The following is a 23,769-nucleotide window of genomic DNA, read 5'->3' on the forward strand; positions in this document are numbered from 1 at the left end:
CCCTCCTCAAATCCAACAGGCAATGAATGAATCTCCCCTCCTTCAAAGTCTTATTGAAGGCACATCTCCTGCAAGAGGCCTTCCCAGATCAACCCCCACCCTTCATCATCTCTGACTCCCTTCTGTGTCACCCTGACTTGCTCCCTTTGGTCTTTCTCCTTCCCAGGCCCACAGCATTTATGTACATAAGTACATACCTGTAACTTTATTTATTTGTATTGATGTCTATTCCCCCCACCCACCACCAGACTGTAACCTCGTTGTGGGCAGGGAATGTCACTGTTTATTGTTGTATTGTACTTTCCCAAGCACTTAGTATGCCCCGCACACAGTAAGCACTAAATAAATATGATTGAATGAATGAATGAAAAACCTTCTGTTCTCCTCAGTGTTAATCAGAACAATGTTGTGTACAATGAAGAGTCAGAAAGATTAGGGCCATTAGAGAAATCATCTCTATGATACGAACACTACTACTACTCCAACAGAGGAGTAGTTTAGGGGGAGACAGGGAAAAGAGCTCTTGGTTTGTAAATAGTTCACTAAATAAAATTAAAGTTGTAGCTGGGTTGTGTCGAAAGGGGAGAGTTAAGTCACGTGACCTGTAATGACTGGGCCCAAGATTTAATAATAATAAGTGTGGCATTTGTTAACTGTGGCATTTGTAAGCACTGGCTATGTGCCAAGTGTTTTGGAAGGGTTTTTTATGTTCTTTGTTCAGCACTTACTATTTGCCAGGTAAGTGCGTTCTCAGTCTCCTTCGTGGGCTTCTCCCTACCATCCCCTAACTGTAGGGGTTCCTCAAGGGTCAGTTCTTTGTCCCTTCTGTTCTCCATCTCTACTCACTCCCTTGGAGAAATCATTCACTCCCACGGCTTCAACTATCATCTCTATGTGGATGACACCCAAATCTACACCTCCTCCCCTGTTCTCTCTCCCTCCAGGCTCACGTCTCCTCCTGCCTTCAGAACATCTTCTCCTGGAAGTCCGCCCTCCACCTAAAAACTCAACATGTCCAAGACTGAGCTCCTTATCTTCCCTCCCAAACCCTGTCCTCTCCCTGACTTTCCCGTCACTGTGGATGGCACTACCATCCTTCCCGTCTCACAAGCCCACAACCTTGGTATCATCCTTGACTCCACTCTCTCATTCACCCCACATATCCAATCCGTCACCAAAACCTGCCGGTCTCACCTTCACAACATCACCAAAGTCTTCCCTTTCCTCTCCATCCAAACCGCTACCTTGCTGGTTCAATCTCTCCTCCTATCCTGACTGGATTACTGCATCGGCCTCCTGTCTTATCTCCCATCCTCCTGTCTCTCCCCACTTCAGTCTATATTTCACTCTGCTGCCCAGATTATCTTTCTACAGAAACACTCTGGACATGTCACTCTCCTCCTCAAAAATCTCCAGTAGCTGCCTGTCAACCTACGAATCAAGCAAAAACTCCTCACTCTCGGCTTCAAGGCTCTCGATCCTCTTACCCCCTCCTGCCTCACCTTCCTTCTCTCCTTCTCCAGCCCAGTCCACACCCTCTGCTCCTCTGCTGCTAACCTCCTCACTGTGCCTTGTTCTCGCCTGTCCCGCAGTCGACCCCTGACCCACATCCTACCTCTGGCCTGAAATGCCCTCCCTCCTCGCATCTGCGAAACTAGCACACTTCCTCCCTTCAAAGCCCTACTGAGAGCTCACCTCCTCCAGGAGGCCTTCCCAGACTGAACCCCCCTTTTCCTCTGCTCCTCCTCCCCTCTCCATTGCCCTGACTCCCTCCCTCAGCTCTACCCCCCTCCCTGCCCCACAGCACTTGTATATATATGTACATATTTATTATTCTATTGATTTTATTAATGATGTGTAGATCTATAATTCTATTTATATTGATGCTAATGATGCCTGTCAACTTGTTTTGTTTTGTGGTCTGTCTCCCCCTTCTAGACTGTGAGCCCGTAGTTGACTAGGGATTGTCTCTATTTGTTGCTGAATTGCACTTTCCAAGCATTGAATGAATGAGTGAATGAAGTCTGCTTGCTGGGTTGTAGCGCGTGAGGAGAGAGGTGAGGTAGGAGAGAGAAAGCTGATTGAGGGCCTGAAAGCTTATAGCAAGGAGTTTCTGCATGATAAGGAGATGGATGGGTGACCACTGGGGTTTTTTGAGCATCTGTGTTGCTTCTCAAAGGAGATGGACACGAGGAAGGTCTATGAACTCGCTGGCAGAGTTCTCCAACTGCTGGCTTTTTTCTGCGTGTCAGGGAAGAGAGTACTGGTTTGGCTCAGACTCTGACATCTCTCATTGCTGTAATGAGCTGGGGCTTTATTGTTTTTCTTCACGTCTTTCCCTCTGGGATTTTCAACGGGGTGTTAAAAAACAAAAACGAACCTCTCAGGGGTGAAAGAAGAGCCACAGGTAAGCAATGACAGTGAAGGGAAACACATTCCATTTCTGGCAAATATTTGTTCATCTGAAATTATTTATTACACCCCTGTCCTCCCGGCTCTCAAATCAAAATCAGATTTCAATCAAGGCTCTTCATCTCCTATTCTCTTATTCAAAACTTCCTGTTTTATTTTATGGTATTTGTTATGCGCTTACTAGGTGCCAGGCACTATACTTAGCACTGGGATAGATACAGGCACATTAGGGTGGACACAGTCCATGTCCCACATGGGGCTCATGGTCTTAATTCCCATTTGACAGACGAAGCCACTGAGGCATGGACAAGTTCATTCATTCATTCATTCATTCAATCGTATTTATTGAGCGCTTACTGTGTGCAGAGCATTGTACTAAGCGCTTGGGAAGTACAAGTTAGCAACATATAGAGATGGTCCCTACTCAACAGTGGGCTCACAGTCTAGAAAGGGGAGACAGAGAACAAAACAAAACATATTAACAAAATAAAATAAATAGAATAAATATATGTTGCCAACTTGTACTTCCCAAGTGCTTAGTACAGTGCTCTGCACACAGTAAGTGCTCAATAAATACAATTGATTGATTGATTGATATACAAATAAAATAAATAAATAAATAGAGTAATAAATACATACAAACACATATACATATATACAGGTGCTGTGGGGAGGGGAAGGAGGTAAGGCGGTAAGGTAAAAATCACTTTTTGAAGTGATTTGCCCAAGGTTACACAGAAGACAAGTGGCGGAGCCGGGATTAAAACACAGGACCTTCTGACTCCCAGACCCATGCTCTATCCACTAGGCCACACTGCTTCTCCTGATGGGATCAAAGGGTGCTTTGCGGCACTCCCATTTCATCTAATAATAATAGCAACTGTTATTATTAATTATTATTACCTGACTTAATATGGCCTCATCTTTGGGTGGGAGGTGTTGAGCACAAGGGACAAGAGATTAGTGAGATGAAGTGGGCTAAGGAATTCTTGCCTCCTTGTGGTTTAGTCTGTAATCAATCAATCAATGGCATTTATTGAACGCTTAGGGTGTGCAGAGTGAGAAGCAGCATGGCAGAACAGGTGCCTGGGAGTCAGAAGGTCATGGGTTCTAACCCAAGCCTCACCACACATCTGCTTGTCTCTTGACTTCTCTATGCCTCAGTTACCTCATCTGAAAAATGGGGATTAAGACTGTGAATCCCAAAGGGACAGGGATTGCGTCCAACCTCATTTGCTTGTTTCCACTCCAGTGCCTAGCATAACATAAGTGCTTAACAAATACCTAATATCCCAAGTTACTAAGCGCTTGGGATAGTATGACATAAAACAGAGCTGATAGATACATTCCCTGCCCACAGTGAGCTTACAGTCTATAGTCTGTACCCAAACCAGGACACTAGAGGTTTTGGTTCTGTTTGGTGGGGGTAACCACAGCCTCCATTGGGTGCAATGCACTGTACAAAGGGCTTGGGAAGTACGGTACAAACACATGTGGCCTCGTCTAGCCGAGTGGAAAGAAGCAGTGTGGCCTAGTGGCCAGAGCCCAGGCGTGGGAGTTAGGAGTCTAGATCCTAATGCCCGCTCCAGGAAGAGCCCAGGCTTGGGAGTCAGGGGACATTGGTTCTAATCCCAGCTCCTCCACTTGTCTGCTGTGTGACTTTGGACAAGCCACTTAACTTCTCTGTGCCTCAGTTATCTCTTCTGTAAAATGGGGATTAAGACTGTGAGCCTCATGTGGGACAGGGCCTGTGTCCAACCTGATTACCTTCTATCTGCCCCAGCACTTTCATTCATTCAATCGTATTTACTGAGCGCTTACTGTGTGCCCTCAATCAGCTTTCTCCCTCCTACCTCACCTCTCTCCTCACGCGCTACAACCCAGCATGCAGACTTCATTCACTCATTCATTCAACCATATTTATTGAGCATTTACTGTGTGCAGAACATTGTACTTAGCACTTGTGAAACTACAGTACAATAATGAACAGACACATTCCCTGCCCACAGTGATCTTACAGTCTAGAAGGGGGAGACAGACATCAAAACAAATAAATAAATGACAGATATGGATCTAAGTGTCGTGGGGCTTCTGGGAGGAAGAACAAAGGGAGAAAGTCAGGGCAAAAGGAAGGGAGTGGGAGATGAGGAAACGGGGATTGGGGCATGGGGGAGGCCCTAGTCTGGGAAGGTGTCTTGGAGATGTGCCTTAAATAAGGCTTTGAATGGAGGGAGAGGAATTGTCTGTCAGATTTGAGGAGGGAGGACATTCCAGGCCAGAGGCAGGACTTGGGCCAGGGGTCGGCGGCCAGATAGGCAAGAGCGAGGATCAGTAAGAAGGTTAGCATTAGACGAGCAAAATGTTTGGGCTGGATTGTAAAAAGAGAGCAGTGAGGTGAGGTAGGAGGGGGCAAGGTGATGGAGTGCTTTAAAGCCAATGGTAAGGAGTTTTTTTGATGCAGCAGTGGTTGGGCAGCCACTGGAGTTTGTGGAGGAGCAGGGTGATATGTCCTGAATATTTCTGTAGAAAAATGATTCGGGTAGCAGTGTGAAATATGGACTGGAGTGGGAAGAGGCAGGAGGTTGGGAGGCCAGCAAGAAGGCCGATGTAGTAATCCAGGCAGGATGGAATAACTGATTGTATTAATGTGGTAGCAGTTTGGTTGGAGAGGAAAGGGTGGATTTTAGCGATGCTGTGAAGGTGAAACCAACAGTATTTAGCGATGGATTGAATATGTGGGTTGAATGAGAGAGGGGAATCAAGGATAACGCCAAGGTTGACCCCACCTACACGTCCTGCCTCACTCTCATCTTTATGGCCATTGACCCCTTGCTCCATTAATTAATTCATTCATTCATTCAATTGTATTTATTAAACACTTACTGTGTGCAGAGCACTGTACTAAGCACTTGGGAAAGTACAATACAACAATAACCAGTGACATTCCCAGTGACCTCACAGTCTAGAAGGGGGGAGATAGACATAGATACAAGTAAGTAAAATTACAGATATATACATAAGTGCTGTGGGGCTGGGTTGTGGTGGGGCAGGGGAGAGCAAAGGGAGCAAGTCAGGGTGACACAGAAGGGAGAGGGAGACGAGGAAAAGCGGGGCTTAGTCTGAGAAGGTCTCTTGGAGGAGCTGTGCTTTCAATAAGGCTTCGAATAGGAGGACATGTCCGGCAGACCACCACTCTTCCCCATCCACAAATCTCAACTGAATTCCCAATTCATGCAGGAAGCGTTCCCTGACTAAGTTCTCATCTCCCCATCTTGTTCACCCTCTCTACTGCACTTAGAACTGTGCTTTGCACACAGTAAGTGCTTAATAAATGCCATTATTATTATTATTATTACTGCAACCCCCACCCACCTGACTCTGTACCCACAAATTCATTCATTCGTTCAATTGTATTTATTGAGCGTTTACTGTGTGCAGAGCACTGTACTAAGTGCTTGGAAAGTACAATTTGGCAACATATAGAGACGGTCCGTACCCAACAACAGGCTCACAGTCTAGAAGGGGAAGACAGACAACAAAACAAAACAAGTAGACAGGCATCATGTGGGACATGAACTTTGCCTAACCTGATTAGGTTGTCTCTCCCTCAGCGCATAGTACAGTGCCTGGCACATAGTGAGCCCTTCACAAACAGCATTTAAAAAAAGGGGTTTTACAGGTATCTGTGTTCCACAGTTTCTGACAGATGACCTAAACCTTCTTTTCCTCTTCTCCCACTCCTTTCTGTCCGCTTATGTCCATATCTGTCATTTGTTTATTTCTATTAATATCTATGTCCCCCTCTAGACTGTCAACTCATGGTGGGTGGGGAGTGTGCTTATTGTTCTACTGTCCTCTCCCAAATAGGGCAGGGCTCTGTATGCAGTAAGCGCTCAATAAGTATGACTGTCTGACTGCCAGGCCTGCTTTAGCCAGGAGGATAGAATTATACTCTCCCCGACACCGAGGTGAAGGCAGGCTCCTGATGGATAGTCACCAAACTGGCCAGGCTGATGGAGGGATTTGGCCAGGGGAAGGTGCCAGACGTCCCTCGGGGCCTTGGTCTCTACGAGAAGGGAGCAGCGTGGTTTAGTGGAAAGAGCACAGGCTTGGGAGTCAGAGGTCATGGGTTCTAATCCCGGTTCCACCACTTTCATTCATTCAACCGTACTTATTGACCACTTACTGTGTGCAGAGCACTGTACTAAGCGCTTGGGAAGTACAAGTTGGCAATATATAGAGACAGTAGCTACCCAACAGCGGGCTCACAGTCTAGAAGGGGGAGACAGACAACAGAACAAAACATATTAACAAAATAAAATAAATAGAATAAATATATACAAGTAAAATAAATAAATAGAGTAATAAATATGTACAAACATATATACATATATACAGGTGCTGTGGGGAGAGGAAGGAGGTAAGGCGGGGAGGATGGGGAGGGGGAGGTCTTGTCAGCTGTGTGACCTTGGGCAAGTCACTTCACTTCTCTGTGCCTCAGTTACCTCATCTGTAAAATGGGGATGAAGGCTGTGAGCCCCACGTGGGACAACCTGATTACCTTGTATCTACCCCAGTGCTTAAAACAGTGCTTGGCACATAGTAAGCACTTAACAAATACCAGCATAATAATAGGGAGGAAATCAGCACGGAGAGGAGGAATGAGAGGCGGTCCTCATGGCTCCTCAAATGCTTGGCCTTTCCAGCTGGGGACGCTATGACCCGGAGGGCTCTTTCATTTGTTCATTCATTCAGAGAAGCAGCATGGCTCAGTGGAAAGAGCATGGGCTTGGGAGTCAGAGGTCATGGGTTCTAATCCCTGCTCTGCCGCTTGTCAGCTGTGTGACTTTGGGCAAGTCACTTAACTTCTCTGGGCCTCAGTTACCTCATCTGTAAAATGAGGATTAAGACTGTGAGCCCCCCGTGGGACAATCTGATCACCTTGTAACTTCCCCAGCACTTAGAACAATGCTTTGCACATAGTAAGTGCTTAATAAATGTCATCATTATTATTATTATTATTAACAAATACCATAGACAGAACCAATAGAAGTTTCAAGATGGATGCTAATGATGGAGGAGCAAATTTCTTTCGTATTTTTAAGTGTTCTTCTCTAATTGTTTCTCTTTAATTACAGAGCAAAGAAATTGCATTCCAGCTTCATGAAGATTTAATGAAAGTTCTTAATGAGCTCTATACGGTAAGACCATTTATTGTGCTTCTGGTGCAGGAATTGTTAATTTCAAAACCCTTAATTGCATAAGCATCTCCTCTCATATCACAATTCATAGCAAACCCTGACTAATAAGGTGTGTTTGCACAGTGACAACTGTTATGGTAGCGTAAAGGAGTTTTCACTGCAGAGATTTTCTTGGCCATGGATGGCGTTCCGTGTTTCTAGCAAGTTGGTTGAGTACCGCCAAAAAATGCACCTTAAGAATTATCGATAGTCTTCAATCGACCATGACAAAGATGACAGTCATTCAGAACCCTTTTATTTTAGTGCTTTGATTGTCTTTCCTCTGTCCCCCCTTTGCGTTGCATCCACTGATTAGCTCATGGCTTAGAATATTCTATTTCCATTTCCCTTTTTATGCCTTCTCCCTCTCCTGCAAGATGTTTGCTTTAACCCCCATGGGGTGGGGAGATTTTGTGGAGTTCACTGTGTGCATGGTCAAACATTAAACATTAAAAATTTAAGTATTCCAGGACTTGTGCTAACCATGTAATTCAGAGCTGAAAATTGTCAATCCATGCATTCTGATCTCATGCCCAAATGGAAATAGCATGGCTCAGTGGATAGAGCATGGACCTGGGGGTCTGGGAGTCAGAAGATCATGGGTTGTAATCCTGGCTCCACCACATATCTGCTGTGTGAATTTGGGCAAGTCACGTCACTTTTCTGGGCCTCAGTTACCTCATCTGTAAAATGGGGATTAGGAGTGTGAGCCCTAGGTGAGACAGGGACTGAGTCCATCCTGACTACCTTGTATCTACTCCAGCGATTAAAACAGTGCTTGGCACGTAGTAAGCACTGAACAAATGCCATAATTATTGTCATCATTATTATTATTATTACTCAGACACTGTAACGGTGGCAAAAGTTTCAAGTCAGAATCCCCAAGCAAATCTAAAGAAGGGCTCCCTTCTGGTAAAAGGGTAATCAATCCATCATTCAGTCCATCATATAAGGGGCTGAATTTGAGAGACAACCACAGCTAAGCAAAATTAATCATTTATCAGCTCTGAAATGTCTAGGTAATTTGAGAAAGAGCGTGACCGAGCGGAAAGAGCACAGGTCTGGGAGTCAAAGGACCTGAGTTCCAAACCCGATTCTGCCACTTGCCTGCTGTGGGAGCTTGGGGAAGTCGCATAACTGCCCGGTGCCCCAGTTTCCTCATCTATAAAATGAGGGTTCAATACCTTTTTAGACTGTGGGTCCCATGTGACACAAGGACTAAGTCCAATTTGACTATCTTGTATCTACCCTAACCCTTCATATGATGCTTAGCACATATTAAGCACTTAACAAAAACCATAGTTATTGTTATTATTATTATTACTCATGTAGACTTGCCTAAGGTCAGGGGAAGGGGATGTGAAAGCCTGAGAGATCTCACTAAGGTGTTCAGAGGGGTAGCAGGTCTTCCAGCTATTAATCATCAATGCGATTGATTGAACATTTATCGTATGCAGAGGACTGTACTATGTGCTTAGGAGAGTACAATAGAGTAAGTCAGGCAATGGTATTTATTGAGTGCTTACTGTGTGCAGAGCACTGTACTAAGCACTTGGGAGAGTACAGTAGAACAGAGTTAGTAGATATGTTCCCTCCTCACGAGGAGCTTACAGTCTAAGTAAATAGACAACATTCCTACTCGTAGTCTAATGGGGATGTCGGACGCTAAAGTTATTTACTAATAGGAGGAAACTAAGCAGTGCTAACTACAAATTGAAGAGAACCCAGAAGACCTGGGTTCTCTCCAATTTGTAGTTAGCACTGCATAGCTTCCTCCTACTATGAGAAGCAGTGTGGCTCAGTGGAAAGAGCCCAGGCTTTGGAGTCAGAGGTCAGGGATTCAAATCCTGGCTCTGCCAATTGTCAGCTGTGTGACTTTGGGCAAGTCACTTAACTTCTCTGTGCTTCAGTTACCTCATCTGTAAAATGAGGATTAAGACTGTGAGCCCCCCATGGGACAATCTGATCACCTTGTAACCTCCCCAGTGCTTAGAACAATGCTTTGCACATAGCACTTAATAAATGCCATCATTATTATTATTCTAACTGCAACAACCCAACTCTTGAGAAGCTTCTTTCAAAGGTTCCAGCCCCTTCTTTGATTAAAATGCTACTTTTCTGCTAGGTGTTGTCAATAGAAGCAGCATGACCTAGAGAAAAGAGCACAGGCCTGGGAGTCAAAGGACCTGAGTTCTAATCCTGACTCTGCCAGTCACTTGCTGGGTGACCTTGGGCAAGTCATTTGTTTCTCTGGGCCTCAGTTTCCTCAACTGCAAAATGGGGATTAAATAGTTGTTCGCCCTCGTATTTAGGCTGTGAGCCACATGTGGGAGAGGGACTGTGTCCCACCTAATTAACTTGAACCTACCCCAGCGCTTAGAATAGCGTTTGATGCAGAGTAATTGCTTAACAAATACCAATTGAAAGTTTGATTGAATGTACATAAACCACAGTTGCGGGGGATGGGTCTAAAAACCCAAGTCTTTCAGACTCCCAAGCCTGCGCTCTATCCACTAGGCCATGCTGGGCCATGCTGCTAATCTTTGTAGTCATAGTTTAATTGCAGTGATAGTATTTACTGAGCACCCACTGGGTGCAATGAACTGTACTAAGCTCTTAGGAGAAAAGGCAAAAATGAGAAGTCAATCAATCAATTAATCGTATTTACTGAGCTCTTATTGTGTGCAGAGCACTCTTAGGAAGTACTTGGAAGAGAACAATATAACAGAGTTGGTAAACACATGGAGAAGAAGCGTGGCTCAGTGGAAAGAGCACGGGCTTTAGAGTCGGAGGTCATGAGTTCAAATCCCGGCTCCTCCAATTGTCAGTTGTGTGACTTTCGGCAAGTCACTTAACTTCTCTGTGCCTCAGTTCCCTCATCTGTAAAATGGGGATTAAGACTGTGAGCCCCCTGTGGGACAACCTGATCACCTTGTATCCTCCCCAGCGCTTAGAACAGTGCTCTGCACATAGTAAGCGCTTAATAAATGCCATCATCATCATCATTCCCTGCTCCAGAGAGAAATAATGTGGCCTAGTGCATAGAGACCAGGCCTGGGAGTCAGAAGGACCTGGATTCTAATTCTGGCTCTGCCACTTTCCTGCTGTGTGACCTTGGGCAAGTCACTTGACTTCTCTGTCCCTCAGTTACCTCATCTGTAAGACTGTGAGCCCCATGTGGGATAGCTCATTGTGGGCAAGGAATGTATCTGTTACACGGATACATTGTACTCTCCCAAGAGCTTAAGTACAGTGCTGTGCATACGGGAAGCACTTACTAAATATGATTGACTGACCGACTCACTGAATATGCCCAATCTGTCCCAGTGCTTTGTCCAGTGCTTGGCACATAGTAATCGCTTAACAAATACCATTTGAAAAAAGCACAGGGGTCAGGAATGGTGGCTGGGCTTGATGTAGTAGATAGAGCACAGGCCGGAAGTCAAAAGATCATGGGTTCTAATCCTGGCTCTGCCACTTGTCTGCTGTGTGACCTTGGCCCTCACTTCATTTCTCTGGGCCTCAGTTACTTCATCTGGAAAATGGGGATTAAGACTGTGATCCCCCACATTCATTCATTCATTCATTCATTCAATCGTATTTATTGAGCACTTACTGTGTGCAGAGCACTGCATTAAGCACTTGGGAAGTACAAGTTGGCAACATATAGAGACGGTCCCTACCCAACAATGGGCTTACAGTCTAGAAGGGGGAGACAGACAACAAAACAAAACATGTGGACAGGTGTCAAGTCGTCAGAACAAAGCTAAATGCACATCATTAACAAAATAAATAGAATAGTAAATATGGACACGTAAAATAAATAGAGTAATAAATCTGTACAAACATATATACAGGTTCTGTGGGGAGGGGAAGGAGGTAGGGCGGTGGGGATGGGGAGGAGGAAAGGAAAAAGGGGGCTCAGTCTGAGAAGGCCACATGGGACAGGGAATGTGTCCAACCCGATTTGTTTGTATCCACCCCATCATTCATTCACTCATTCAGTCAGTCAGTCATATTTATTGAGCACTTAATATGTGCAGAGCACTGTAGTAAGCGCTTGGAAAGTACAGTTCGGCAACAGAGACAATTCCTACCCAACAACATGCTCACAGTCTAGAATAGGGGAGACAGCCAACAAAACAAGACAAGTAGCAAGTTGACAGGCATCCATAGCATCAAGATAAATAAATAAAATTATAGATATATACACACCATTAATAAAATAAATAGAATAATAGATATGTACAAATATACACAAGTGCTGTGGGGCAGGGAAGGGGGTAGAGCAGAGGAAGGGAGTTTGGGCGATGGGGAGGGGAGGAGAAGTGGAGGAAATGAGGGGCTTAGCCTTGGAAGGCCTCCTGGCTTCATACAGTGCCTGGCATATAGTGAGCGCTTAACAAATACCATCATTCTTAATAATAATTAATAAATTAATAATAAAAAATAATTTAGGGTCACCCTTGAAAACATGATTTGCTTATTGAAACAAGTCATTTTGAACCTGTTTTTGAATGTAGAAAGGGAAATAGTTTTTAGGATGGGTGGAGGGCAATTTTTCCCAGAAGTATAGATGAGCTGAAAGAGGACACAGATGCAGCAGAGGCTGATGGGAACCAAAGGTTACTGAAATCATCATCATAATCATAATCATCATTAATTATGATGGTAAGAATAATAATATTTGTTAAGTGCTTACTACCAAGAAAAGGGGTAGAGTTAAGCAGATAGACAATAATCCCTATCCCTCAAGGGGCTTACAGTCTAGGAAGGAGGGAGAACAGGTATTTAGTCTCCTTTTTGCAGATGAGAAAACTGAGGGCCAGAGAAGTTAAGTGATTTGCCCAAGGTCACACAGCAGACAGGCGGTAGAGCCGGGAATAGAATCAAGGTCCTCTGACTCCCAGGCCCGGGATCTTCCCACTAGGCCTCCCTGCTTCTTGAAAATGCGTGCTTGGATAGGGGGCGGCGTACCATCAGGACTGTGTGAGGGAGGCACTGATGACTGAGTCACGGATGGCCTTGAAAACAATGACTAAATATTTTTGCTTGATGTAGGGGGGATTTGGTGATGGGGAGAGCTGCTCTTTGGGGGGGTTCAAGGTGGGAGGGAATTCCAGGCAAGTGTAAGGCATGGGAGATGGGGGTTGGAGGAAGTAGAATGTAAGGCAAGAAAGCTGGCTTGAGAAGAGCAAAGAGTGAGAGCTGGGATGTAGTGGGAAATGAGAACTGGTAAACTAGAGCGGGAGAAATGATGGAGCACCTTAAAGCCAATGGTTTGGAATTCCCGCTTGATGCCGAGAGAAATAGGAAACCATTGGAGGATTTGGGGGAGTGGGGAGTTATGTGATGATGATTTTTAAAAAAAAAAAAAAGACCAACAAGCAGAGTGAAGAGTGGACTGTTTGTACAGATTTATTACTCTATTTATTTTATGTGTACATATTTACTATTCTATTTATTTTGTTAATGATGTGCATTTAGCTTTGTTCGGACGACCTGACACCTGTCCACATGTTTTGTTTTGTTGTCTGTCTCCCCCTTCTAGACTGTGAGTGCTTACTGTGTGCAGAGCTCTGTACTTAGTGCTGGTCTAGTTGGGATATGGCAAGTGCTTGGACCAGTGTAATGGCTGCGGGATGGCGGGCAGAGGCTGGAGGCAGAGAGACCAGGGAGGAGGCTGATCCAGTGGTCTAGTTGGTATATGGCAAGTTCTTGGACCAGCGTGATGGCCATTGGGATGATGAGGGTGAGGCAGATCCAGAAGATGTTGCAGATGTAACCCTTCTCAGGCCCCCTGTTCCTCCCCCTCCTCCATTCTTCACCCGCAATGATCTGGCCTCCTACTTCATTAGTAAAATTAACTCCATCAGGTCTGAGCTCCCCAAAGTCACTCCTCCCCCTTCTCCAACCCCCCTGCTCTCAACCCTCTCCTCTACTCTCCCATCCTTCCCAGCAGTATCTTCTGATGAGATCTCTTCCCTCCTCTCAAGTGCTACTCCGGCCACCTGTGCTTCTGACCCCATTCCCTCTCATCTTATGAAATCTCTCACCCCATCCCTCCTCCCCTCATTAACTTCCATCTTCAACCACTCACTCTCCACTGGTTCCTTCCCCTCTGCCTTCAAACATGCCCTCGTCTCCCCCACCCTAAAAAAACTTCTCTTGACCCCACCTCCTCTTCTAGTAATCACCCTATCTCCCTCCTACAATTCCTTTCCAAACTCCTTGAACGAGTCGTCTACACCTGCTGCCTCGAATTCCTCAATGCCAACTCTCTCCTCGACCCCCTCCAATCTGGCTTCTGTCCCCTACACTCCACCGAAACTGCCCTCTCAAAATCACCAATGACCTCCTTCTTGCCAAATCCAACGGCTCCTACTCTATCCTAATCCTCCTCGACCTTTCAGCTGCCTTTAACACTGTGGACCACCCCCTTCTCCTCAACACGGTATCCAACCTTGGCTTCACAGACTCCGTCCTCTCCTGGTTCTCCTCTTATCTCTCCGGCCGTTCATTCTCAGTCTCCTTTGCGGGCTCCTCCTCCCCCTCCCATCACCTTACTGTAGGGGCTCCTCAGGGGTCAGTTCTTGGTCCCCTCTGTTCTCTATCTACACTCATTCCCTTGGTGAACTCATTCGCTCTCATGGCTTCAACTATCATCTCTATGCTGATGACACCCAAATCTACATCTCTGCCCCTGCTCTGTCTCCCTCCCTTCAGGCTCTGTCTCCTCTTGCCTTCAGGACATCTCCATCTGGATGTCTGCCCGCCATCTAAAACTCAGTATGTCCAAGACTGAACTCCTTATCGTCCCTCCCAAACCCTGCTCTCTCCCTGACTTTCCCATCACTGTAGACGGCACTACCATCCCTCCCGTCTCAAAAGCCCGCAACCTTGGTTTCATCCTAGACTCCGCTCTGTCACTCACCCCTCACATCCAATCCATCACCAAAACCTGCTGGTCTCACCTCCGCAACATCGCCAAGATCCCCCCTTTCCTCTCCAACCAAATCGCTACCTTGCTGGTTCAATCTCTCATCCTATTTCGACAGGATTATTGCAACAGCCTCCTCTCTGATCTCCCATCCTCCTGTCTCTCCCCACTTCAGTCTGTACTTCACGCTGCTGCCCAGATCATCTTTGTGCAGAAACACTGTGGGCATATTACTCCCCTCCTCAAAAATCTCCAGTGGCTACCAGTCAACCAAAAATTCCTCACTCTTGGCTTCAAGGCTCTCCATCCCCTCGCCCCCTCCTACCTCACCTCCCTTCTCTCCTTCTCCAGTTCAGCCCACACCCTCCGCTCCTCTGCCACTAACCTCCTCACTGTGCCTCGTTCTCACCTGTCCCACCGTTGCCCCCCGGCCCATGTCCTCCCCCTGGGCTGGAATGCCCTCCCTCCGCACATCCGCCAAGCTAGCTCTCTTCCTCCCTTCAAAGCCCTACTGAGAGCTCACGTCCTCCAGGAGGCCTTCCCAGACTGAGCCCCCTTTTCTCTCTCCTCCTCCCCCTCCCCACACCACCTGTATATATGTTTGTACAGAATTATTACTCTATTTATTTTACTTGTACATATTTACTATTCTATTTATTTTGTTAATGATGTGCACCTAGCTTTACTTCTATTTATTCTGATGACTTGACACCTGTCCACATGTTTTGTTTTGTTGTTTGTCTCCCCCTTCTAGACTGTGAGCCCGTTGTCGGGTAGGGACCGTCTCTATATGTTGCCAACTTGTACTTCCCAAGTGCTTAGTACAGTGCTCTGCACACAGTAAGCACTCAATAAATACAACTGAATGAATGAATGAAAAGAAAAACCAACCAGATTTATCAAAAGGCAGAATCTGAAAATTGAAGTCAAGCAAGGAGTCGAGGGTAATACCAAGGTATTGGACACAGGAAGAGAAGATGGTGGCATTGTCACTTTAAATGGGAAGATTAGCTCAATTAATTTTTCCTCTCTCTAGGTCACCTCCTCCATTATTATTATTATTATCAAGCGCTGTCAAGTAATTTCCGATTCAAAGCGACTCTATAGATGCATTTTCTCCAGAACGTCCTGTCTTCTGCCATAATCCGTAACCTTGGTAATGGTTCTTCCGTTATCGTTGTTATGGTTTCTATCCATCCATCTGCTGGTCTGCCTCTTCCATGTTTCACCTGGACTTTTCCTAGCATTAGTGTCTTCTCCAGAGAATTAATCCTCCTGATTATGTGTCCAAAATATGCTAATCTAAGTCGAGTCATTTGGCCTTCCAAAGACCACTTCGGCTTAATTTCCTCCAAAATCCATTTGTTTGTCTTTCGGACAGTCCATGGTATTAGCAAAAGCCTTCTCCAACTCCTCATTTCAAAAGAATCAATATTCTTTGTAACCTGTTTTTTCACTGTCCAACTCTCAGATCCATACACTGTCACTGGAAACACCATAGCATTGACAATTTGTATGTCTGTGGCAGTTGTTGCATCAGCACATTTCATGACTTTTTCCAGGGTCTTCATAGCAAGTCTTCCAAACATTAATCTTCAGCGTTATTTCTTGACAACTAGTTCCTTTATTATTGATTAACAATCCTGGACTTCCCCATCACTGTAGATGGTCCCACCATCCTTCCCATCTCACAAGCCCATAACCTTGGCATTATCTTTGACTCCTCTCTCTCATTCAAACCCTGTACTCGATCTGTCACCAAATCCTTTTGATCTCACCTTCACAACATTGCTAAAATCTGCCCTTTCCTTTCCATCCAGCTACTACCATGTTAGTACAGTTACTCATCCTATCCCACCTAGAGTACTGCATCAACTTCCTTGCTGACCTCCCAACCTCCTGCCTCTCCCCACTCCAGTCCATACTTCACTCCGCTGCCCAGATAGTCTTTCTACAGAAACGTTCGGGACATGTCACCCCCATCCTCAAAAATCTCCAGTGGTTGCCTATCCACTACCGAATCACACAAAAACTCCTCACCATTGGCTTTAAAATTCTCCATCATCTCACCCCCTCCTACCTCACCTCACATCTCTCCTTCTGCAACCCAGACCACACAGTTCGCTACTCGGGTGCTAACCTTCTCACTGGGTCTCCATCTCACCTATCTCGCCATGTTCTACCTCTGGCTTAGAACACCTTCTCTCCTTAAATCCAACAGACAGTTACTCTCCCCTACTTCAAAGCCTTGGTGAAGGCACATCTCCTCCAAGAGGCCTTCCCAGACCAAGCGCTACTTTTCCTCATTTCCCCCTCCATTTCGCATCACCCTAACTGGCTCTCTTTGCTCTTCTCCCCCTCCCCACCCCACAGCACTTAAATATATATCTGTGTTTTTATTTATTCATATTGATGTCTGTTTATTTGTATTGATGCCTGTCTCCACACCCTAGACTGTGCGCTCGTTGTGGGTAGGAATTGTCACTGTTTATTGCTGTATTATACTTTCCCAAGTGCTTAGCACAGTGCTCTGCACACAATAAGTGCTTAATAGATACAATTGGTGAATGAATGAAGGAAGTAGAGAAAAATTGTCAACTATTTCAATCTTCTCTCTATCCACTATAAATGTGTTAAAAGTTCCCGTTGTCATGATCTTTGTTTTCTTGACATTCAAATCATTTTTTGCTCTGTTCCTTAACTTTTAATAATAAGTCCTTCAAATCTTTTTCACTTTCTGCTAGTATCATCTGCATAACGAAGGTTGTTTATATTCCTTCCTCCAGTTTTTTCTCCCCGGTCGTCTTCATCCAATCCGGCTTCTCTCATTGTGTTTTCGGTATAGAGGATGAACAGATAAGGTGATAAGATTCATCCTTATCTTACATCCTGACTAATGGGAAACCAATCTGTTTCTCCATATTCTGTTCTTATTGTAGCCTCCTGTTTGGAATACGGGTTCCGTATTAATGCAATTAAATGGTCCGGCCTGCCCATTTTCCTTAATGTGCTCCAGAGCTTCTCATGATCCTTGCAGTCAAAGGCCTTACTATAGTCAGTAGTGCACTTGCTGACTTCCTTTTGATATTCCCTTGTCCTTTCGATTATGCAACGGACGTCAGCGATAATATCTCACGTCCCCCATCCTTTCCAGAATCCTGCTTGAACATCAGGCAATTCGCGTTCCATGTAGGACTCCATTCGATGCCTTATAACTTTTAGCAGTACTGTGCTGGCATGTGCAATCAAGGAAACTATGATAATTGTTGCATTTAGTTGTATCTCCTTTCTTCAGTATTGGAACATAAACAGATCTCTTCCAATCAGATGGCCGCTGAGTGGTTAGCCATACCTGATGACATAATTTGGTAAGGACTTTAACCGATTCCTCTCCAGCTGCCTAAAACACCTCAGTAGGAAGCTTATCAAAGCCAGCTGCCTTATTTTTGGTAAGACAGTGCTAAGCTGATCTAACTTCACTTTCCATGATGAGTGGCTCTAATTCACAAGGAACTTCTTCAAATACTTCTTGTATATTGCTGTCTTTCTGGTATAGCTCCTGTGTGTATTCCTTCCATCTCTGTTTGATTCTACTGGCATCATTTATCGTCAGTCCATCTTCGCATTTGACAGAAGCAATCTGAGGATGAACTGGTCCCTTGATTTCCTCAATCTTCTGAAATAGTGATCCTGTCCACCCACATTTGTTACTGACTTCCATTTCTTTACATAATTTTCCTGTTTGTCCTCCCTGGCAGAGAGCTGGAATTCTCGGCTCAGTTCTTTAGCCAGGTTCTTTTGTCCTCTGATTTTTGCTTCCATCCTTTTTCCGGCTACTTTCGGAGTTATGTTCGACATCCATTTTGGCTTTTTCTGCTCTCTGCCTTTTGCAGTACCGTGTCGCTGTCTTCCTTGATGACATTGTAAATCTCCATCCACATTTTCTCTGGTTCCTTGCCTGTGAGATCAAGCGCCTCAAATCGATTTTTGACATGATCCTGAAATAAAAGGGGAAATATTTGTCAGGTCATATTTGGGCAGTTGTAAGGCACAATTGATCTTTCCATCAATCCATCATGAGAAGCAGTGTAGCTCAGTGGAAACAGCACGGGCTTTGGAGTCAGAGGTCATGGGTTCAAATCCCCGCTCCACCACTTGTCAGCTGTGTGACTTTGGGCAAGTCACTTAACTTCTCTGGGCCTCAGTTACCTCATCTGTAAAATGGGGATTAAGATTGTGAGCCCCACGTGGGACAACCTGATCACCTTGTATACTCCCCAGCGCTTAGAACAGTGCTTTACACATAGTAAACGCTTAACAAATGCCATCATTACTATTATTATTATTATCTTTCTAAATGTTAGCCTGAGTTTACTCATTGACAGCTCATGATCTGTTCCACAATAATAATAATTTATTATTTATTTATTTATCTCTATTTATTTATTTATCTCTATTTATTTATTTATCTCTATTTATTTATTTATCTCTATTTATTTATTTATTCTCTATTTATTTATTTATTCTCTATTTATTTATTTATTTATTTGTTTGTTTATTTTACTTGTACATTTCTATCCTATTTTATTTTGTTGGTATGTTTGGTTCTGTTCTCTGTCTCCCCCTTTTAGACTGTGAGCCCACTGTTGGGTAGGGACTGTCTCTATGTGTTGCCAATTTGTACTTCCCAAGCGCTTAGTACAGTGATCTGCACATAGTAAGCGCTCAATAAATACGATTGATTGATTGATTGATTGATAATAATAATAATGGCATTTATTGAGCACTTACTATGTGCAAAGCCACAATCAGCTCCAGACCATGTTTTTGCTGCCAAAATAGAACTCCTCCATCTCTTTCTACAAATAATGTAGTCCATTTGATTTCTATATGGTCCATCTGGTGAAGTCCATGTGTACAGTCATCATTTAGGTTGGATGAAGAAGGTGTTGGCAATAAAAAAGTCATTTGATTCACAGTATTTGTTCAGCACTTACTGTGTGCCAGGCACTGTACCAACTGCTGACTTGGATACGAGCAAATTGGGTTGATCACAGTTCCTGTCCCACATGGGACTCACGGTTTCAATCCCCGTTTTATAGATGAGGTAACTGAGGCCCAGAGAAGTGAAGGGACTTGCCCAAGGTCACACAGCCGACAGGTGGCAGAGCCTAGATTAGAACCCATGACTTCCTGATTCCCAGGCCCGGGCTTTATCAACTGCACCATGTTAATGTCATCTCAGCACTCTCACACTGCCTTAACACTTTTGCACTTACTCTTCTGTCTACTTTTGTACATACCGTTTTACATACTCTGTTATTTGCCCACTCCTTCCTCCTATTTGTCAGTTATTTTATGTCTGTTTCCCTCACTAGATTGTAAATTCCTCATGGTCAGGGATGGTGCTTTCTTCTTGTGTCCTCACCCAAGTGCTTTACCCTCAGATGCTCAACTGAACATCCTCTGTGTGCAGAGAGTACAATACAGCAGAATTTGATACAGCAGAGATGTGCAGTAAATCCGATGAATCAGTTGATCGACTGATTGGGTTAAATCCCTAACTCTGCCAGTGACTCAGTCTGTAACTTCAGGCAACTCTTTACCCCATCCATTCTTAACATTCTGGGGGTTAATACAGGGATAATAATTGCTGTCCCGGCCTCCAAGCGAAGCAGGGAGAATAAATTAAATCAAGTGTGTTAATAGCCTCGGGTATCTTAGAAGAAAGACGTGGTATAAATCTAATTCAACTTGGTGGTAATGTTATTATTTTCCATCATTGCTGAGAAGAGATAAGGAAAGCAAGAGAAATATTGTGAGGGAGGTTAAGTTTTGCTCTACAAAAAAGACTGCCTCTGCTTGTCTTCCAGAGCGTGACAAGAGGGATTTTTCCAACTTGGGAGTTGAGAGTCTAGAATAAAATCAACTAATGAATCTGAAAATGAAAATCCTGTTTGGATTCATTAAGTCTATAGAAAGGAACTGAATAGATAGCTTCTGACTACATAGAAGTCAAACCTGGGTCCTTAGCATTTTTCTGAATCTTCACAGAATCAAACACGCCTTCTCTCTTCCTTTGCTTCAAATCCACCCCATTTCGCAGAAAATTAAATGAAAATAAACACCACATAATATTGGAGTAAAAATTCAGAACAACATCCATTTACTAGCATTCAGCTAATGATCTTACTTTCCCTCCCCTTTCTTTTTAACGGTGAGGATCATGAGACGAGGAGGCCAAAGAATAAATTGTCTCAGCATCTGTAAAGGACAAATAGGACACACAGCAAGGAACATCTCTGTGTGAACACAAGTCAGGTGGACCTGTGGATCCCACATTCATTCAATTTTATTTATTGAGCCTTACTATATGCAGAGCACTGTACTAAGTGTTTGGGAGAGTACAACAGTCAACAGACACATTCACTACCCACAATGATCCATCTTCTTAGCCACACACATGCATTCAGAGGTGGATTTCAATTGTCTTCTCCTTGTAGAACATACATAGCTGGCCTTTAAAATCGAAGATAATGCTACTGGTCATGAACTTCACCTACAGGTGTGTTTATGTGGCTGAAAGACCACAATGCGGTATCCACAATTCCACCCCTTTTGAGCACTCAATCAATCAATCAATCCCTGTGCTGTATCTATTACTACTAATAAAAATGATGGTATTTGTTAAGCCCTTACTACATGTCAAGAACTGTTATAAGCACTGGGGTAGATAAAAGATCACCCGGTTGGACACAGCCCCACTCCCACATGGGGCTCCCAATCTTAATCTCCATTTTACAAATGAAGGAACTGGGGCCTCGAGAAGTGAAGTGACTTGCCCGAGGTCACACGGCAGACAAGTAGTAGGCTATGCTGATTCTCATACCAACTCTGTTATATTTTACTCACCAAAGCGGTTAAGCAACGTGGCCTATTGGCTAGAGCCCAGGCCTGGGAGTCAGAAGGATTCTGGTTCTGGTCCCAGCTCTGCCACTTGTCTGCTATGTGACCTTGGGCAAGTCACTAAACTTGTCAGTGCCTCAGTCCCCTCATCTGCAAAATGGAGTTTCCATACCTGTTCTCCCTCCTACTTGACTGTAAGCCCCATGTGGCACCAGATTATCTTGTATCTACCCCAGTGCTTATTACAGTGATTGGTACATATTAAGTGCTTAACAAATACCACAGTTATTATTTTTGTTCTTCCTACCCAAAGGCCAGAACAGGGTCGATGGAACCCCAGCTAGGTGACACTGTCCAAATATACTGCCTAGATTGAGTATTTATAACAGCGGAAGCCAAGGTGGAAGGAGGGAGGCACTTACTTAAAATAAAAACTTTAGATATATAAGATCCTTTTTGAAGAAATGGTATTTGTTAGGCACTTACTGTGTGCCAGGCACTGTACTAAGCACTAGGGTAGAAACAAGATCATCATGTTGGACATAGTCCACGTCCCACATGGGGCTCACAGTTTGAATCCCTGCCTGCTGTCTGATCTCAGGCAAGTCACTTTAATAATAATAAAAATAATAATAATTATGGCATTTATTAAGCGCTTACTATGTGCAAAGCACTGTTCTAAGCGCTGGGGAGGTTACAAGGTGATCAGGTTGTCCCATGGGGGGCTCACAGTCTTAATCCCCATTTTACAGATGAGATAACTGGGGCACAGAGAAGTTAAGTGACTTGCCCAAAGTCACACAGCTGACAATTGGCAGAGCCAGGATTTGAACCCACAAATCTCTGACTCCAAAGCCTGTGCTCTTTCCATTGAGCCATGCTGCTTCTCTAACTTTACTTCTCTGGGCCTCAGTTACCTCATCTGTAAATAATCATACCAGTGATTGAACAATAAAGGCTTTCCAGTGCCGTATCCAAACCAGACAGGGCATAGCCTCCCTTAAAGCTAAGCCCCTTAAAGATAGGTCTGGACTTGTTGAATTTTTAGCAACATGTATGGCTTTTTGCAGGACAGTCAAGGAATGTGGACAACTTTAGCAACATTTAAGAGAGGAGTTTAAATATGGAATCACGTCCTCTGATTGCACTTAACTCTGCGTCCTTCCTTTTTTTTTTGGAAATGGTATTTGTTAAGCCTCCTCTCAGAATCACACCTGGGGAGTTTCCAGTACTATACCAGTCTCGACTACGGGAGGGAGAGTCAAGCAAAGACCTACCCCTTCCATTCCTAGCTTGGCCAGTGGCTAGCGAGTGGAAGGCAATCTGCTACAAGTCAAAATTCACCCATGCTGGGCAGCAGCAGCTTGGGAGAGGGTCAAGGGAGGAGACTCAAGTTGACTGCACGGAAGGAGGCAGTGGTAAACCACTTCCAGATTTTTACCAAGAAAACTCTATGGATATGTTGCCGATTTGTACTTCCGAAGCGCTTAGTACAGTGCCCTGCACACAGTAAGCACTCAGTTCTGGGAGAGATGTGTCCATGGCATTGCTTTGGGTCGGAGATGACTCGACTGCATAGGACAAGACATTTGTTAAGCACTTACTATGTGCCAGGCACTGTACTAAGTGTTGGCATAGATACAAGCAAATCAGGTTGGACACAGTTGCTGTCCCACATGGGGCTCACAATCTTAATCCCCATTTTACAGATGAGATAACTGAGGCACAGAAAAGTTAACTTGCTTCCCAAGGTCACTCAGCGGACAAGTGGCAGAGCTGGGATTAGAACCCAGTTTCTTCTCACTCCCAGGCCTGTGTTCATGCCAATAGACCGTGCTGCTTCTTTTAGTTTTTTCAGACTGCAGAGAGTTGTGTTTTGCATTTAGCTGATGTGGGAGTTATTATATTTGTACAAGAAATATGTATCCAAAATGCAGCTTTTAAAAACTAAAGCTTTTTGACTTCACTCGGAGAAAGTACTGTCTGCCATTTCATTTTAAATATAAAACACATTTAACTTCTGTCAACAGCTTACAGTTCAAATAATGAAGTTAGTACTTGCATGCAATCTCCATAATTAGAGTTCTCAAAAAGCTCTTAGTAGGCTTGGTTTTTTTTAATCCCAAACATTTGGAAAATTCATTTATTCTAACTGTTGACTTTTCAGAGAACAGGAGAAGTAGTCTTAGATCCGTCAGTTCAACTTCCTGCTCACAATCAATCAGCAGTATTTATATCAAGAAGCATTGTGGCTTAGGTGGATAGAGAATG

At 44.3% G+C, this 23,769-nt stretch overlaps 1 protein-coding gene and 1 non-coding gene across 3 annotated transcripts in view; both read left to right on the forward strand.

Moving 5' to 3' along the window:
- The window catches only part of SRGAP1 (SLIT-ROBO Rho GTPase activating protein 1), a 333,891-nt gene that overhangs the window by 205,490 nt on the left and 104,632 nt on the right, over nt 1-23,769 (forward strand). For both annotated transcript variants that reach the window (XM_038766001.1, XM_038766002.1), the window contains exon 4: nt 7,551-7,613. In XM_038766001.1, the coding sequence (XP_038621929.1) occupies nt 7,551-7,613 (63 nt within the window). The remainder of the gene's footprint in view (nt 1-7,550; nt 7,614-23,769) is intronic.
- Nucleotides 22,695-22,832, forward strand: LOC119924153. The gene has a single exon (XR_005449053.1). It is a non-coding gene; the product is annotated as a small nucleolar RNA SNORA7 (small nucleolar RNA).

Source organism: Tachyglossus aculeatus, chromosome 2, assembly GCF_015852505.1.
Source record: "Tachyglossus aculeatus isolate mTacAcu1 chromosome 2, mTacAcu1.pri, whole genome shotgun sequence".
In the NCBI taxonomy this organism is placed as follows: Eukaryota; Metazoa; Chordata; class Mammalia; order Monotremata; family Tachyglossidae; genus Tachyglossus; species Tachyglossus aculeatus.